This window comes from Camponotus vicinus, unplaced genomic scaffold, assembly GCF_025532165.1.
Source record: "Camponotus vicinus isolate PSW18456_S1 unplaced genomic scaffold, iyCamVici1.0 SCAF_1, whole genome shotgun sequence".
In the NCBI taxonomy this organism is placed as follows: domain Eukaryota; kingdom Metazoa; phylum Arthropoda; class Insecta; order Hymenoptera; family Formicidae; genus Camponotus; species Camponotus vicinus.
Window position 1 is genome coordinate 3,570,345 of NW_028141945.1, and position 16,929 is coordinate 3,587,273.

The window sequence follows — 16,929 nt, forward strand, 5'->3', positions numbered from 1 at the left end:
GGACAGTTTAATAAAAAACGACTCGACTTCCACCTCGTAGCTTTTCTCACCGCCTTCACGTTCCCTTGCTCGCTCTTTCACCGGATATTTATTCAAGGCAGTGTAAAGACTCCTTTTGAAACGTCGATGTAAAATGGCTAGCAATTAACATTAATATGACAGTATATTTTTACCTGTTTTCTTTCACAAATTTTTCAAAGACTCGTAATATTAAGTAATAATAAAATAAATATGTAATAGTATTAGATTTAATATATTGTAAATTTACATATTAATTATGCATTACACATAATTTCAAATTGTTATACGATTTCTTATGAAAATTCTCATGGAAATATCGAACAAGTAATGCCATATCAAAGATCTGTTTAAAATTATAATAATAATTAATAATTTTTTTAAGTAGCCTAAATATATATTTTTTAAATATTATAATTTTAGTAAAACTATTTCTGATTATTTTTTATTAATTTATTAAAGTTTTAATTATAAGATGATAATGCATAATATACTGATATTTTTAACGATGTCAATAATTGTAATATTCGATACTTATGCGATTTTATTCAAGCAGCTCTGCTTAATATATAAATACTCACATTCAAGATTTCGACTAAAGTTTGTCGAGCTTTTATGGACGCACTCGTTGCGATATTGATCTAGGACAAAAAGGGAACACAGCATTGGGAATTAGCTCGTGCAGAGCTATCGAACATCACCCTCCGCGGGCACGCTGTATAATATTCGAAGATTATGCACCGGCAGACTCATAGCGAGGAATCGACATACGATCGACGGGGGAACGATATACGGGTCACGCGACCCTGTTTATCTTTCCCGACTAATACCTCGCAATGTGCAGCTTCCGTCTCGGCCCCGAAATTACAGTTCCTTGTCCCAGAGGTCTAACCAAGGAAGACTATGACTCGAAATTAACCAAATACATTAATCGGAGTATACAACTTTATACAGTTTATATATATATATATAGAATATATAATTATATACAGTTATACATGTACGTATACATAAATGTACGATAAATACTGTCCGATGATTAATTTTATCATATTAAATTTATTATAAAATCTTTATCTATTTTATCTCTATCTTATAATTAATTGTTAGCATTGTAATCAAAATATTCCAATTAGCTAGTAAAAAATCATTTGATTTCCTCTTTAAAATTTTTTATGAATACGACTTGAGGTTTAATTAACTTATTAGCTCTCTTGCTAATAATAAACCATACATAATCATGCTTTAAATATTGAAGAGAAAAAATAGGGAGCAGAGAGAGAGATGCATTTAAGTAACTGGGCTGTATGCTCCCCGTTTTTTCCGCCACTTATGCAATCCAGTAGAAAAGCCGGTGGGAAAAGAACGCGTAGATTGACGTTTCTGTTTGCCTGGCAATTTAACCTGGGGTGTATTTATATTATTTAATACGTGACTATACTGCTACGAGCGGAACAATGGGATTGCGTGATTTGTATGCGTCCGAGATCTGGGACAATCAGCCTGGTCCATATGTTATATGATTATTCTAATAATTCTGTATCGCTTCAAGTTTATTCGTTTCGCCCAATCGCGATATGCGATGATCGGCATAAAATCTGTGCGATATAATTTCATTAATTATTACAATCGATACAGAGGAATTTGCGAATTTATTAATATCATATAAGTGAAAATCAGATGAACGAGAAGTTTTTCTACGTGCATATATATAATCTAAAAAAATGTGATGAGTATAAATCTCATCTTTATAAATTAATTTGTTTATTAATGCAAACATATAGAGTAATATATAGAGAAGTTGTAGATAAAAATAAATCACATTTTAAATCTTAATAAAAACTTAAAGAATGTTATTGATATAATTGTACTTGTTTATATAATTTTTTCGTATAATTATAGCTAGGGATTTAAGTAGAAATATTCTACATAATTTTATTTTCTATTTTTGTGTTTACGTTTTAAACATACAAATTTATTTCATAAGTTTTCCATGGAGATGTTTCTCTCTCTCGTATATTTCTCGTATATTATTTCTTGAATTTATATCGTCTAGAATTAAATACAACGCAGGATTCAATCGAAAATTTATTACATTCCTTTATTCGATTATTCCAAGCTTAAAGCACGCGAGTCGATCTCGGCATTCGTATATCACGATATTGAATAAATATTAGTAGTCTCGACGGAATAAACTGCTAAATGATATTCGACCGAACTCCATTACGAATCCCATTCTTCGATAAATTCTTAAAACATCAATCAAATAGCATATCCAAGTATACATTCCTTTTGATATATGTTATTACAAAAGTTTACGTCATTATTATTGTTAGAGGGCATATTTACGTTCGGTTAAATTCAATTTAATTCCATTTCATAACAAAAGACATATCAAATTATTGAATCAAATTAATAAACATATATAATTAAAAGATTAATATCAATTAGTAATATATTCTTATATATTAATTTGTTAATTAATATATACAATAAATATAGAAAAAATTTCTTTGATATATAAATTATAATTTTTAATTTCAAAACAGAGAGAGAAGAGAGATATAAACAAAATAAACTTTTGAATCAAAAAATGATTATTTATCATATGAAAAATTGAAATCATTCATATATTTCTATGAGACACTTTCTCCCACTTAAGAAATAAAAAAATTATTAAATTTTAATATTAATAGAAATAAAAGCATAAACTTTGCATGAACTTTGCATTTTTTTACTACTGAAACTAAATCGAAGGAATGCAATCTGTATGTTCTCTACTTTGTATATAACTGCAATTTTTATAAGCTCTCTCTTCGTGTCGCTGATGTATCCGTGCTAGCAATCGAGGTTTTTTATAATTAAAGCGTCATGTTCTGCGGCCATAACACGCCATCGCGTTCTCACTCACGAGAACGGGCTCATGTCGCGTGATGTCGACGAGATCTTCGACATTCTATGTATCTCTATTATCTCGTAAATCGCTCCAATAATCGTAATAATGTAACGACGTAATGAGCACGGTGTATCGCTTGAGAATGTTTGCGATATTTTTATGTCTTTCGAACAAAATGCAATATTTTTCGCTCCTTTTGAGAAGAAATGGGTTTCAGAACAACCGTTATTATCGGCACATCCCATTGGGATTATGTTTTTCGGCGAATAACGGTAGAGCATGAAATATGAATGAAGAAATAAACGCGCGAATTTTCCAAGAAATGATCCTCTCTCTTAAATTCTCCTTCTCGTAAAGAACTCTTAATTGAATATTTAACAATTTGATAGTTCCTTTTCATACTAAAAATAACTTAGAAATTTTTTAGATTAAATTAAATCGCTTATGAATATGTGTGATGACTTGTCAGCTTTTATTATATTCTATGCATCAATTATATTAGATGTCAAAATGAATGATCGTTTCTTTTTTTCCTGACGTGTATACTTTCCCCGTCATATTTAATATTCTATTGATCAATTTTTTAAAGTTGAGAAGGGTAGACAATAAATATAACAAAATCTAGATATATCTAGAATGTCATAAATCTAGATATCGTCTTTTAATGCAGTTTTTATATGAAAGTAATTCAAATGCTTTCACGCTGAACGAAATACAAGATGCATCATTATCTCCTCGCCGAATCATTCTCGTAACGTAATGCTCAGAAAGCAATTCTAGGGGATGTCACGTACGTCATGTGTAGGATTACATACAGGGTGTTCGGTAAAATAGAAGAATTTGATGAAGGGTACTATATTTCTCTTTGTCAAAGACTAAAATAACTTTTTTTACGAAAATGTCACTTGATATCATCTGTGTTTACGCAAGTTTTAAAATATTTCAATATTAAATAATTCGATAGATAAATTCAAAGTTAAAATTTCGTTAACATAATATATCTATATTTAATTGAATAATAAAAATTTGTTTACAGTCTTGAAATTCAATCTGTCATAATTCATCTTGTTTAATCCCAATTCATAAATGATTAATTTCACAACACTTTTGTTAAGGGAAAAAATTGTTTCTTTCTTCCATAGAGAATATCTCACCTATCGTCGGACCACCCTGTATGTATGTACACACAGATGTGAATGTCCCATATGTCGCGAGAGTTCAGAGAGTCGTTTGTCCCCCGACCTTATTTCGAGCCTTCACCGACACTTCCGTCAGCCCCGACTCCAATCTCTGCCGGGCCCCTCGCACGTGCCACGAAGGGTTCCATGACGAGTGTGTTGCCTTCCAAGAGGCCTGGGGTACGCGACGAGAGACGGACTCCCGCAGAGAAAGATCCTAGAACGCGCCCGTATCTATCTGGGGCGCGATAGTGTTCGCCATCGTCGTTCCCCTCGTTGCGTGAATTAACTCTGTTTCGCGCTGTCTAAGTACTGCCTCGAATCCCCCTCGTTCCCGCTTTCCGTCTGGTTTACTTATTCTGCCGCGAGTTACGCGGAAATCTAATTTTGAGCTCACGGTCAAGCGTAATTAGATCGGGAAGTTGACGACCAGAACGCGCTTTGCTCCGTCTGGCAATTACCGTTTCGAATTGTGGAAGCGTAGATGAATGACGGATGACGTGAGAAATTGTAAAATTACATTCGAGAGACACTGGTCAGAAGTGAAGATAATAAATTCTGTTCTATTATTCAATGTCCACTCTCGATTGTAAGAATCTAAGAATGGATGAACGCTGCTAGAAACATGTAGATATATATTTTCAACACTACACGCATTTCGGAAAATTGGCAAACACATCTCTTGTTATGTAACTAATTTACTTTATCATTTTTTAATTTTTTAATTTATTTTATTGACTTTAGACGAAAAGAGAGAGAGAGAGGAAGGAAATTAGGATTATAATTAAAATTCTCAGGTTGCGTTATAATGTAAATTGTTGGTTTTATTATGTATATAAGCCGAAATAAAATTTTAATATAAATGACAGTTAAAATGGACTAATAAGAGCCGAGTGCAACTCTCTCAAAAAAAATAATAAAATAAACTTTTTAATGGTTATTAGATGAATTTATTAATTAGATATTTCGACTCCACTTGGGCTATCTTTAGTAATTGAGATAAATTAAAAAGACAAAGGCATATATTATCCGATCGAAACAATACGTATTCTATTTGATCCATTCGATCGCATAATATATGCCTTTGTCTTTTTAATTTATCTCAATTATTCTCAATTATTGAAAAGCCTGAAGTCGAAATTTAATTAATAAATTCACTTAATAACCAGAGAGTTTTATTATTTTTTTACTATTTTTTATTTTATTTATTATTTTTTTATCTTTTTTTTTGCGCTGGTTGCCTCGGGCTCGGCTTTAGCCCATTATATTGTAATATTCAGAGCTTTATTGATCTCGTTTAATAAAATTTTAAATTAGTTATATACATGTTTTTGTTGTAAATATCTCGCAACACATAAATAATTCGATGTATAACATTATATGTGACACTGACAAATTTTGATTCCATTATGACGCGCGGGAGCAGCAGCATTTTAATTTGAAATTTAATCACTCATACATTTAACGTTGTAAAAAGTTATTAAAAGCCGTGATAAATGATCACTATCAAATTTGTAGCCGGTATAAATGAAGCTTTTGCGAGATAACTAACGACACAGTCGGTGCGTGAACAAATTTTCTGCTCGACCTGTATTAAAGAAAGAAAAAGAGGAAAGAGAGAGAGAGAGAAAGAGAGAGAGAGAGAGAGAGAGAGAAAGAGAGAGAAAAGACATTAATGTACGTGCAACGATGCTTATCGATGATCAACCAGCTGTATCGCATTTCCAGCGACATAACTTGCCACCTCGCGTGGGCGATTTGATCAATCGTATTGATATCGGGAGAAAAAGAGAGCATAATATCGAATTGGCTCGTCAATATATTTAGCTCTTTCAAAAGTTTTTGGTTCATAAAAATTCATATATTATATTTTAATCTTAATATTTTTATCGACACGCTTTTTTTTATTTTCTTGTACGTATCTTATATTTCGATTAATTTATGTAAAAAAAAATCCCACAGAGAACTTATAATTTTATTCATGTCTGTTAATTTTTACATCCATGCATAACAATTTTCTATAGGCTCGCTTGGTCAGTGATCAACGGCCTGGCACAACAGTTGGCACTGAACACAATGGGAACGGGAGGTGTAACCGCGAAACGAGTCGTCCTCATTTTTTCCCCATCACAGCGACTGATTAAATCCCTTTGATTTATCGCGCGAAATACGATGCCCGATGCGCTAACCCTTCCCACGAGCTTTTTGATTCCCGTAGGACGATGGGCCGGCCGACGCTTTCCAGGGCTTCATCAATCGCTCGTAGAATCGCTCTCTCCTTTCCTCCCACTCTCTCTTTCGCTCTCGCGCTCCTCGATGAGAATCAAGCTTAATCGTGAGAGATAAATAGTTGGAATGAATCCAAAGAATGTGTATACATACAAGAGGACTGATGAATCGGCTTTCGCAATGAATGATGTATTTTAGAATGATGCGAATTATTAACAGGCGATCTAACTTTAGTAAAAGTAAGTCCTAATCTGCATATAGTGATTTGAGTATGGCTCAATTATTCGATTATTAAGAATTTTAATGTCGAATTGAAGATTATTTCCACATTATAAATAAAAATTGAAATATTTAACAAGACTAATAAAGATTTATAGAACATTTAAGTGTTCTTATCTTCTGTTGAATTATTTATTGTAATTTTTATCGACCATTTTCGTAAATGTGTACATATAAATCTCTTCCATAAATCTAATAATTAAATGTGCATGTATATAGATAATATTAGATTCATCTTCAGATTTGAGATGAAATTTGTTAGAATTGAATCAGCAAATTGAAAGTGCATAGCTTGCATTCGACATTTTGCAATTGTATCGATCAGCCGATATTTGCAAGTATCTTTGTCAGTATCTGCAAAACGTATTCACCGCTAAATACGATTGTTTGATTCTATAATCCCTGGTTTACAAAATATGTATACAAAATACAGTGTTTAACACACGAGTAAACTTTGCATCAGATATTCAATGAATTATGTGAATATTGATGCTTATGCACTGAAAAAATTATTTTTTTGACTGCCACCAAAATATTTAGTACACACATTTTGGTTGACGGTATAAAATATTTTACTTATACTAACCATATTTATCATAGAGAAAACAAAATTCAAAAATTCAGTAAAATTAGCGCAACCAAATTATTTGCTTAATTTCTTTAGTTTTTTTTTACAGGCAAATTATCATCTTTACAAGACTTTATTATTAAGTAATATTTAAAAAATTATTATTAAGTACATTTATCTTAAAAAGAAGTGTTTAATAAAAATTTATAATTATATATATACATATAGTGTTAAAAAAGTCTGGACACGGTCGAATATCTCGATAAGGAAGAGTTTTACTAGAAAGTGTTTCAGACAAAAGTTGTATGGCTTCGAGGGGGACATAACATGATACCATTAGTTTTACCCTAAAGAGTCACGTGAAGGTCACCTCCAACTTTTTAAATGGGACACCCTATATACTTTTACATATTTTTGTAGCTCATCTCAAGAGCTTTCCAAAACACTATAATTAAGTTAGTTTTCGTTAAGTACTTTCCGAGTTATGAGACTTGAAATCATTTCTTAATTTTACATAAACCGTAAAATATTTTGTAAAATATTCATTTTTCGATTATCTTACCTTAATACTTTTATGTACAAAATAATGAGAGGAATCAATTGGTGTAAAGAAAATACATAGTTATTTTTAAGAAAAAATATGTAATTGTTAATTGCAAATTACATATTTTTTCTTCGAAACAACTATGTTTTTTCTTTACACCAATTGATTCCTCTCATTATTTTGTACATAAAAGTATTAAGATAAGATAATCGAAAAATGAATATTTTACTAGATATTTTATTGTTTTATGTAAAATTAAGAAATGATTTCAACCTCATAACTCGGAAAGTACTTAATGAAAAATAACATAATTATAGTGTTTTGAAAAGCTCTTGAGATGAGCTACAAAAATGTGTAAAAGTATATAGGGTGTCCCATTTAAAAAGTTGGAGGTGACCTTCACGTAACCTGCAGGTGACTCTTTAGGGTCAAACTAATGACACCATCTTATGTCCCCCTCGAAGCCATACAACTTTTGTCTGAAACACTTTCTAGTAAAACTCTTCCTTATCGAGATATTCGACCGTGTCCAGACTTTTTTAACACCCAATATATATATATAATATAAATATTATTTTTGTGAAATCTGACGGTTATTTTTTCGTCGCACTTTTAGCGGCAGATAGTATTTCATGATGAGGCGGGAGGCGGAAGGGACCAAGCGAGTGCGCGCCTTTGTACGCGCCTTAATACATACGCACTTCGAGTTGCGCGTGATCATACCGGTAAAAAGATCTTGTCAGTACAAGTCGATACGCAGTACGCAGCGTTTGGCAAGATCCAGTTCAAGATCCTAGTAGAAGTTTTTTCTTGTGTCTTGTGGAGTTTAGTTTTACTAAAATTAGTGTCTTGTGGAGTTTAGTTTTGCTAAATTGTGTTAAAATCATGAAACGGGATATTAATGACGATCAAGAATTTATTAAAACGACATTAAATGACTGGAAATTATCAAAATGGTATGATCGATTTATTGGTAAGTACTTATTAAATACGCACATATAATTATATGTTGAATTTTATCATTTTTATCAGATGTAACAATAATTAACATATCGATATCTTGCTTTAGACTATATATATTTAGCATGTTAACATCTTGTTTCATTAAAGTATAAAGTATATGTACATTAGAATACGCATTTTTTAGTCTGTTTTTTAGTTCTGTTGCCGGGTGTTTGTTAAACTTGCGAGAGTGAAATAATTGATTTATGATGAAAGTGTCTTTAACCTATAATACACAAATTGTTGCATTGTTGATTAAGGCTACAGTCAAGCGTGCGCTACGAATAGTGAATCTAGAATGGATACGCTGGCAGCAACAAATTATTTTACATAGAGTATAGTTCGACGTTCGGCCCCTCGATCCTCGACTGTTCCACAGGAACGCCGAGCTATACTCTCTATGCGAGATAATTTGCTGCTGCCAGCGTATCCATTCTGGCATCACTGTTCGTAGTGCACGTTGACCGTAACCTAAAACAAGGACGGACTCGTCGCAACATTCGACTGTTTATACTCTCACGATCTTATTGTTAGTCGGCGATAAAAAAAAGTGCGCATTCCACTTATTCCAGTGTAATAAATAATTCAGTATATTTCGTCGATTTAGAACACATTTTTGAGAGATTTAGTGTATTTATTGACCGATACGGTTTAAATAATTGTAAATGAAAACAAGGCTAGATTTAAGTTTAATCGTTAAACAATATTAATTTTCTTTAATTCTTTTATTCGTATCTCATGTTTTAGAGGAAGACATTGATAAAGAAGCTTTTCTGAATATAAGTGAAATTGAAATAGCACGAATAATAACTACGATTGGAGGGATTCGCTGTTTTCTTGAGAAAAGAAGATTATTGATAGACAGTATAAAATTGGTAAGATAAAAATTTTTATGCTTTTCGAAATATTAAAAAACAGTAAAGAATGAATTAAATTGTAAATGTTTGGAAAAATTAATATCTGATACCTTTATAGGAAAAATTACTAAAAGTATCAAATGACGACAATGATGATAATCAATTGATACAGTTACAATGTCAAAATAATGAAAAAGAGCCTCAAGAATCAAATAAACAAAAAGAAGCAAGATTTTCTAAATTATCCTGTAGTGATGCACAACCTTCGGTATGTTTAATAAAATATTTCTTTTCTTAAAAATTTGAATAACTAATAAAAATAAAGCAATAAATATTATAAAACAATAAAATATATAAAATATATAAAAAATATATAAATAATATATAAAATATATAAAAAATATATAATATATAAAATATATAAAAAATATATAAAATTATAAAATATATATATAAAATATTTAAAATAGTTATATATAAAAATATAAATAGTTATGTATAAAAATATATAAAAAATATATGTATATAAATATAAAATCGAGTTGTAAACAATAAATGTAAAATATAATTACTTAATTGAAAGAAATATATTTATTAATGCTTTTGTTTTGTTTTTTTAGACATCGTGTGCACAAAGAAATCCCTTGAAAGATAAAACAACACAAATATTAAATACAACTTCAATTGATGACTTTCATAGTGAACATTATAACACTGGGAATATATTAAACGATTCATCAGATGAATGTACGAGTACCGAAGAAGATAATAAAAATTCAGCACTAAAGGAATGTGATAATATTAAGGAAAGTGGGTCAGAAAAAAGTAATAACAATCAGAACAAATTTAACATTTCATACACCTTAAATCATTCTACATCAATTCAAAATGCGGTAATGTTTTCATGCAAAATACAATTTTATAAATATTTTATTAATTTTATAAATATTTTACAAATATTTTTTTTTATCATTTTAATAGGATTTGAGAAAACTATTACTAAGTTTTATAGATGGACAAATTATTATAAAATTTTATGAAAAGCATAACATACTCGATGAAACCAAACGTAGGAAGTTGACCGAACTTCTTGTTACTCAATTTATGTTTGCAAAATCTGTGGACGGGACAGAAATGTAATTGCTAAATATACATATATATGTATAAAATATTTATTCTATATTTATATTATTAATATATATATATATATATCATATAAATGTATTCTAATGTTCGTAGAGTTCGTTTGTTGAATGCTGATTTTGACATTGTATCGAAAAAGATCCAGAATTTGTTTCCAAATGAGCAACAGGCATTTTATTATGTTCCACCAAAATCTGAAGGACCTTCCCAAAAAATATCAAAAGGAAAATTACCGGATTTTTATCGAAATAAACTTGATGAATGTCGACAAATTGGACTTATAGAAAGAAAACGAAAGAGAACTAGTGAAAACATTAATAATTCAGATATTGAACTAAGCATTAATTCTGAAGGTAATAATAGAATATATGTAGTTAGTTCTGTAAGTTGTATTTTTTTAGATACGTTACAAATTTAATTAATATTACGATATATCTTGTAAAAGATTTTTAAGTTTAAAACTAAATTATTAAATTAAAATATAAATATAGCTAAACGTGTTTGCGAAACACATCTGCAATGGTTGCGGTATAATACAGCACCTTGGTCGTCTGTAAAAAAACATTGGAATGGATCTCGTGAACTGAGACATCAAAGTTTTATAAAACAAAAAGGAAATGTTTATGACATTTTTAACGAATACCCAGTGCTTAAACAAGAATTCGGTTACATGCTTGTATGTAATGAAAAATTTATTTTTACAATTTCTTTTTAAAAATTTGTATTATATATGTAGTTTTTTTTTCAGTTGGATGCTGATTATAATGCTTTAATTAATGAAAAATCTAATATTTACAACGAATGGCCCGAACTATCTAAAAAATTAGAAACATTACTAGAAAATCGAATCGTAAAAGATAAAACTTTTGCGAAGCAACTTGAAGAGATCCAATTATATGAAAAAGGAGATGGTAATAAAATTTTTAGTATATAATTAAAAAAAAATTAATTTATTAATTATTTAATTATGTTGAACAGAATGCAGAGATGCTGCATTGATTTCTTTAATATCGGTATTATGTCCTTCCAATGTGCGATTAAAGATACCAGGAGGAAAGATATGGCGACCCACTATAGCAGAATCAATGGATGCTTTTATTTGTCATATTAAAGTGAGAAATTTATTTAATCGACATTTTGTTATCAGATTTTAATGAAATCGATTAAATTTCATCTTTATATAAGATAATGTAAATACTAATTAAAAATTAATAATAAGAAGAATTTAAATTTATAGGTTCCAGGGGAATTGGAAAGAATAAAACGTCGAAGACAAGAGAGAGCCATTAAACAGAAAGAAACTCTACAGCCATATATAATTGCAATAGGCTCACAATTAACTGCAATTGAGACATTTTATATCATCATTGATGATATAATGTATAAAATGGAAAATGTGTTAAAAGCTGTTGATATCCTGTACAAGATTTTTCAAGTTCTTAATGTCAAATATCCATCCGCCTGTGAACAAGTTTGGCTTTTTATACAAAAATATATTTATGGGCGAACAACAGAATGGGATAAGTATGACAAATCTGTCATGAATTTAATCGATCTTTTGAAAAGATTTTAAAGGCAAAATATAAAATATGATATCAATTTAGATTGAGAATTTGATTTATCATTTATTACATTAAAAGAAAGAAATTGTCGTTAATATAAAATTTTGATATTTATGCATTCATTAATTGATTTAATAATTGATTGATTTAATAATTGATTGATGTTAACTGTTCAATTTATAATTTAGTTTAACACAATTTAAGATAATTGTCATTGTGTTAAATTCTATATTAGGGATGCTAAGTTTATCGGTATTTATCGATACTATCGACAAGCACTAACAGCACAACAGTCGATAGTTGTCGATAAGGAAAATAATTTATCCATAACTATCGATAGTTTTCATGTAGGATTTCTGAACACGGCCTTTGACGATAACATTGTGTAAAAAACCACGACTCGATGCCATTGTATATCGAGATGTAGTAATGCGTTTCAAATATTATTGTCTTTCGCTTTTGTTGTCTTTCGCTTTTGTTGTCTTTCGCTACTGTCGTCTTTTGCTCTTATCGTCTTACTATTTATTATAATTAGTAGACAACGGATATATACTAAACATATAATATAAATATATAATATATATAAACCACCTGCAATCTAGAGAACCTAAAATTAAAAAAAATAAACAAACAATTAATAAAATTATCGATATTTGTCGACAGTATCGACAAGGATTTTGAAAACTATCGATAGTATCAACAAGCAAATTGTTTCGATATTTAACATCCCTATTCTATATATTTTATTACGTTATAATTCTATATATTATATTACGTATAGTAGTTTGACTGTTTCCAAAAATATATAGTATAGTTTGAAATGTCGTTAAGCGTTAAATGTAGTTATAAAAGTTTAAAAGTAATATTGATATGTATATGTGTGAATTGCTTTCACGCTATTTAAAATCTTATTTTCTATTTTAATAAGTTGTTTTTTAGACGTAAAAATAAATCTTGCGTTTGTGATTCTATCATTCATGATGTTCCGTTGCTATTTATGTGAGAGAGGATTCAAAAATATTGATCTGTTTATTCGTCATTTTTCTGTAATTCACAAATTTGAAACATGTATCAATCGTTTCACATGTATGCAAAATGACTGTTACCGCATTTTTCAAAATATTAATGTTTTTAAAAATCATTTGATTATTGATCATTCAGAAGATAATCAAAGATCTTTAAATGTATTAAGAATTTCTGCTGTTGATATATCAGCCCCAAGTGATAATAGTAACAGGGATTTTGATCTTACTTCCGACTCATTTGAAAGTGAACAAGAATTTATTAATGATTTTGACAATACTGAACAGAATCTTATTGACTTAAAAAAACAATTACAACATGAAGCTGCAAAGTTTGTATCTAGTTTTTATAATGAATTGTCAATGAATAGAACGCATGTGCAAACGATTGTTGATTCTACACGTATATTTGTCAACAAAATAATATTTTCATATCTGAAGCCAAATGTTCTAAATTTTACCAAAAATGTCGATGCAATCCAGTATAATATTGAGCAAGTCTTCAACTTATTTGAAAATCCATTCGATTCACTTGATTCAGAATTCAAACGGTTTAAATACTTTAAAGAACGAGGTACTTTAATAGAACCAGAATCGTACGTAATTGGACAACAAACTATTGGTAAAAAAATTGAATCAAATTATGTAATTGTACCCACTAATGTGACCGGTCAATATGTATCTATACAATCAGTTATACAAAAATTATTTGCTCTACCTGATTTCTTACAACAAATTTTAAACTATATGCAAAGTTTATCATTAGAATCGAATGGAATTTCAAATATAATTCAGGCTGAATTATTCAAAAAATTACAACAAAAGTATCCAAACAGAATAATTATTCCTCTTATATTTTATTATGATGAATTTGAAGTGAATGATCCACTTGGCTCAAAAACTGGCACTCAAAAAATTGGTGCTGTATATTATTCTTTACCATGTATACCTCCAAATGCTCAATCTCATCTTGTTAATATACAGGTTGCATTATTATTTAATAGTAATCATCGAAAAGATTTTGGCAATAGAAACGTCTTTTTACCACTCATTAAAGAATTAAAATTTCTACATACGCATCCAGTTTACAGGACGAATGACAATATTGATATTTATGTAAATTGTCTCTTATTTGTAGCAGATAATCTTGGTCGTCATGAAATAGGTGGTTTTGTTCAGTCTTTTTCAGCCAATAATCCATGTTCAGTATGTAAAATATCTCGTAACGAATTACTGAGTGCAACTTATGAAAAACCCGAACTTTTACGTAATATGGAAAATTACAAACTTGATGTTGAAAAAAATGATGTTAGTACATCTGGAATACACGAAGAATGTGTATTTAACGAAATAGAAGATTTTCATATTTTGGAGAACAGTGCCCTTGATATCATGCATGATATTTATGAAGGAGTTTGCGAATACGATTTGTCTCAAATTTTATTACACTACATTGTAAATTTAAAGTATTTTACACTTCAAGATCTAAATGATCGTATCGGAGCTTTTGACTTTGGCGTAAGTGAATTGAGCAATCGAATTCGTTTTTTGAAGAGAGAAAAATTAAATAATTATCGTTTAGGTTTTTCTGCATCTCAGGTAATACGTTTTATGAAATATTTTGGCCTTATTATTGGCGATCTTGTGCCTCCAGATGATTCTCATTGGGAACTGTATCTTACTCTTAGAGCGATAATTGATATTTTAAACGCTAGATCATTTTTATTGCAAGAAGTTGAATATTTGCAATGTTTGGTAACGGAACATCATGAAATTTATATTAGATTATTTGGAAACACTTTAAAAACAAAACATCATAATATGTTGCATTACACACGACTTATGCTTCGTGTAGGACCTCTAGTGAATCTTTGGTGTATGCGTTTCGAAGCAAAACACAAAGAGTCTAAGATAGAATCACATATAATTACTAGTAGAAAAAACTTACCACTTACTCTTGCTTTGAAACATTTATTAAAACTGAATGATAGATTACTTAATGAAATTCATTTCATTATCTGATGAAATGTTACTCGGACCAAGTATTTTAACAGATGCTATATATTTTTATCCTCATTTTAATTTATTTAAAGAATATTTACCAGAAACTTACACAATTGTGTCATGGATTAAAATTCAAAGCATTTTATTTAAGCCAAAATTTGTGTTAACCTTAAGTGTAAAAGATTTATTACCTGTTTTTGGGATGATACATTTTATTTGTTTAAATAATGTAAAAAAACCGTTTTTTATTTTACAAATTTTAGAAACAGTTAGTTTTTCGAGGCATTTATATGCCTATCGCGTTTCATTTTCAACAAAATGGAAAATTTTTGAATGTAATAATATTAAGTCAATTATTAACTATAATGGTGTTACTTCTTTAGTAAAATCGGCTGATGCCGATTATTTTGTAATAATGCAAGAATAAAATTCTACCAAAAATATGGTTGTTATTATTATATTTTTATTTAAGATAAGAAAAATATTTTAGTTGTAAGAACTAAATACAAGGAACCAAATTTTTTAGTTGGAACAATAAAATATTTGGTTGATCATATATTAACCAAATTATTTGGAACGGTTTACCAAATTTTGATTATGTCAACAAAATTGTTTTTTCAGTGTGTGTATATTTGCAATATTGGGAATTATCGTTTTCACAGGCTAGAGGTTCCAAGTAACTTAATTATTGAAAAATTTGATGCTAAGAATAATAAAATTGCAACAATAATAACATTTCATATCAATTATAATTATTTATTACCATTAATTATTATATATTAATTATTAATTATTATAAATATTAAAATTAATCTCTTTAATGTTTTTTTGAAAAAAAATGTACTTATTTTAAAATGTTACTACAATTTTTATATAAAAATTAATGTGATGAGAGAAAAGAAATTTACAATTAAAAAAATTAATTACACATCAGAAATAAATATTTAATTATTTAGAAGTAATAATCTTAATATAATAATTTTATTAAATTATATTTATTAAATTCATGAAACTATCATAATTACATCACGTATTCGATGCAACAATTCCGTTAATAACCATAGTAAAGCTCGATGGTTTCGAAAGTTCCTCGTACAGCGGGGACATAATTAATCCTTAGAATGGCGCAATAAATTCATTATATCGGGTGTCCATCATTTAAGGATCCGACTCTCTCTTTCTCTCATTCTTCGTATTGAAGTTCATTCGCTCGCACAGGGGGCAATCTAAAAGTCATAATTCAAACGGTCATTTGATCCTGTCGCCGAGAAATGACGGGAATTGTACGGGCCACATAATTCTTGCATTTGAACGTCGTAACTCGCGCAAGTAGAAAGCTAGAGAACGGGAGGGAGAGAAAGATAGAGACACACATGCATATATATGTTCGGATTAATTGCAGATTACGGCCAGTTTTCGTGGTAGTCGAATTATTCACAGTCCGTTCAACTTACTCGTACATTTTTCCGCATCGAGCATTCCGACGCGATGAAAGAGCGACTATAAAACTCTGCACTTTCGTTCATCATTCGACTGCTATTCGATATGCGTGGTCGCTCGTCGTTACGGTAAAAATATAAATACGACGATTTATGGTGGGCCGTGCACGTTAAACTCGAGTAAATCA

At 29.5% G+C, this 16,929-nt stretch overlaps 3 protein-coding genes across 6 annotated transcripts in view; 2 read left to right on the plus strand and 1 right to left on the minus strand.

Moving 5' to 3' along the window:
• Nucleotides 1-16,929, plus strand: part of LOC145967592 (uncharacterized) — a 224,121-nt gene that overhangs the window by 92,141 nt on the left and 115,051 nt on the right. The window lies entirely within an intron of this gene.
• Nucleotides 1-16,929, minus strand: part of Ror (tyrosine-protein kinase transmembrane receptor Ror) — a 264,893-nt gene that overhangs the window by 79,479 nt on the left and 168,485 nt on the right. The window lies entirely within an intron of this gene.
• LOC145970030 (uncharacterized) lies at nucleotides 8,146-12,308 on the plus strand. 2 transcript variants are annotated; one of them, XM_083096421.1, is made up of 10 exons: nucleotides 8,146-8,685; nucleotides 9,462-9,589; nucleotides 9,690-9,839; nucleotides 10,192-10,464; nucleotides 10,553-10,707; nucleotides 10,811-11,067; nucleotides 11,206-11,390; nucleotides 11,463-11,625; nucleotides 11,693-11,826; nucleotides 11,952-12,308. In XM_083096421.1, exons 1-10 carry the CDS (start codon nucleotides 8,598-8,600, stop codon nucleotides 12,285-12,287), a joined length of 1,869 nt encoding a protein of 622 aa, XP_082952547.1. In that variant the 5' UTR covers nucleotides 8,146-8,597; the 3' UTR covers nucleotides 12,288-12,308. The 2 variants fall into 2 exon arrangements, with proteins under 2 accessions (XP_082952547.1, XP_082952551.1); XM_083096425.1 differs by having other exon boundaries at nucleotides 8,146-8,668.

Excerpts from the sequence above, each read along its gene's own strand:
- LOC145970030 (XM_083096421.1), top strand. The coding sequence starts at position 8,598 with ATGAAACGGGATATTAATGACGATCAAGAATTTATTAAAACGACATTA. Across the intron at positions 11,068-11,205 it reads ACTAAGCATTAATTCTGAAG|CTAAACGTGTTTGCGAAACA; the intron begins GTAATAATAGAA and ends ATATAAATATAG. Across the intron at positions 11,626-11,692 it reads ATTATATGAAAAAGGAGATG|AATGCAGAGATGCTGCATTG; the intron begins GTAATAAAATTT and ends TATGTTGAACAG.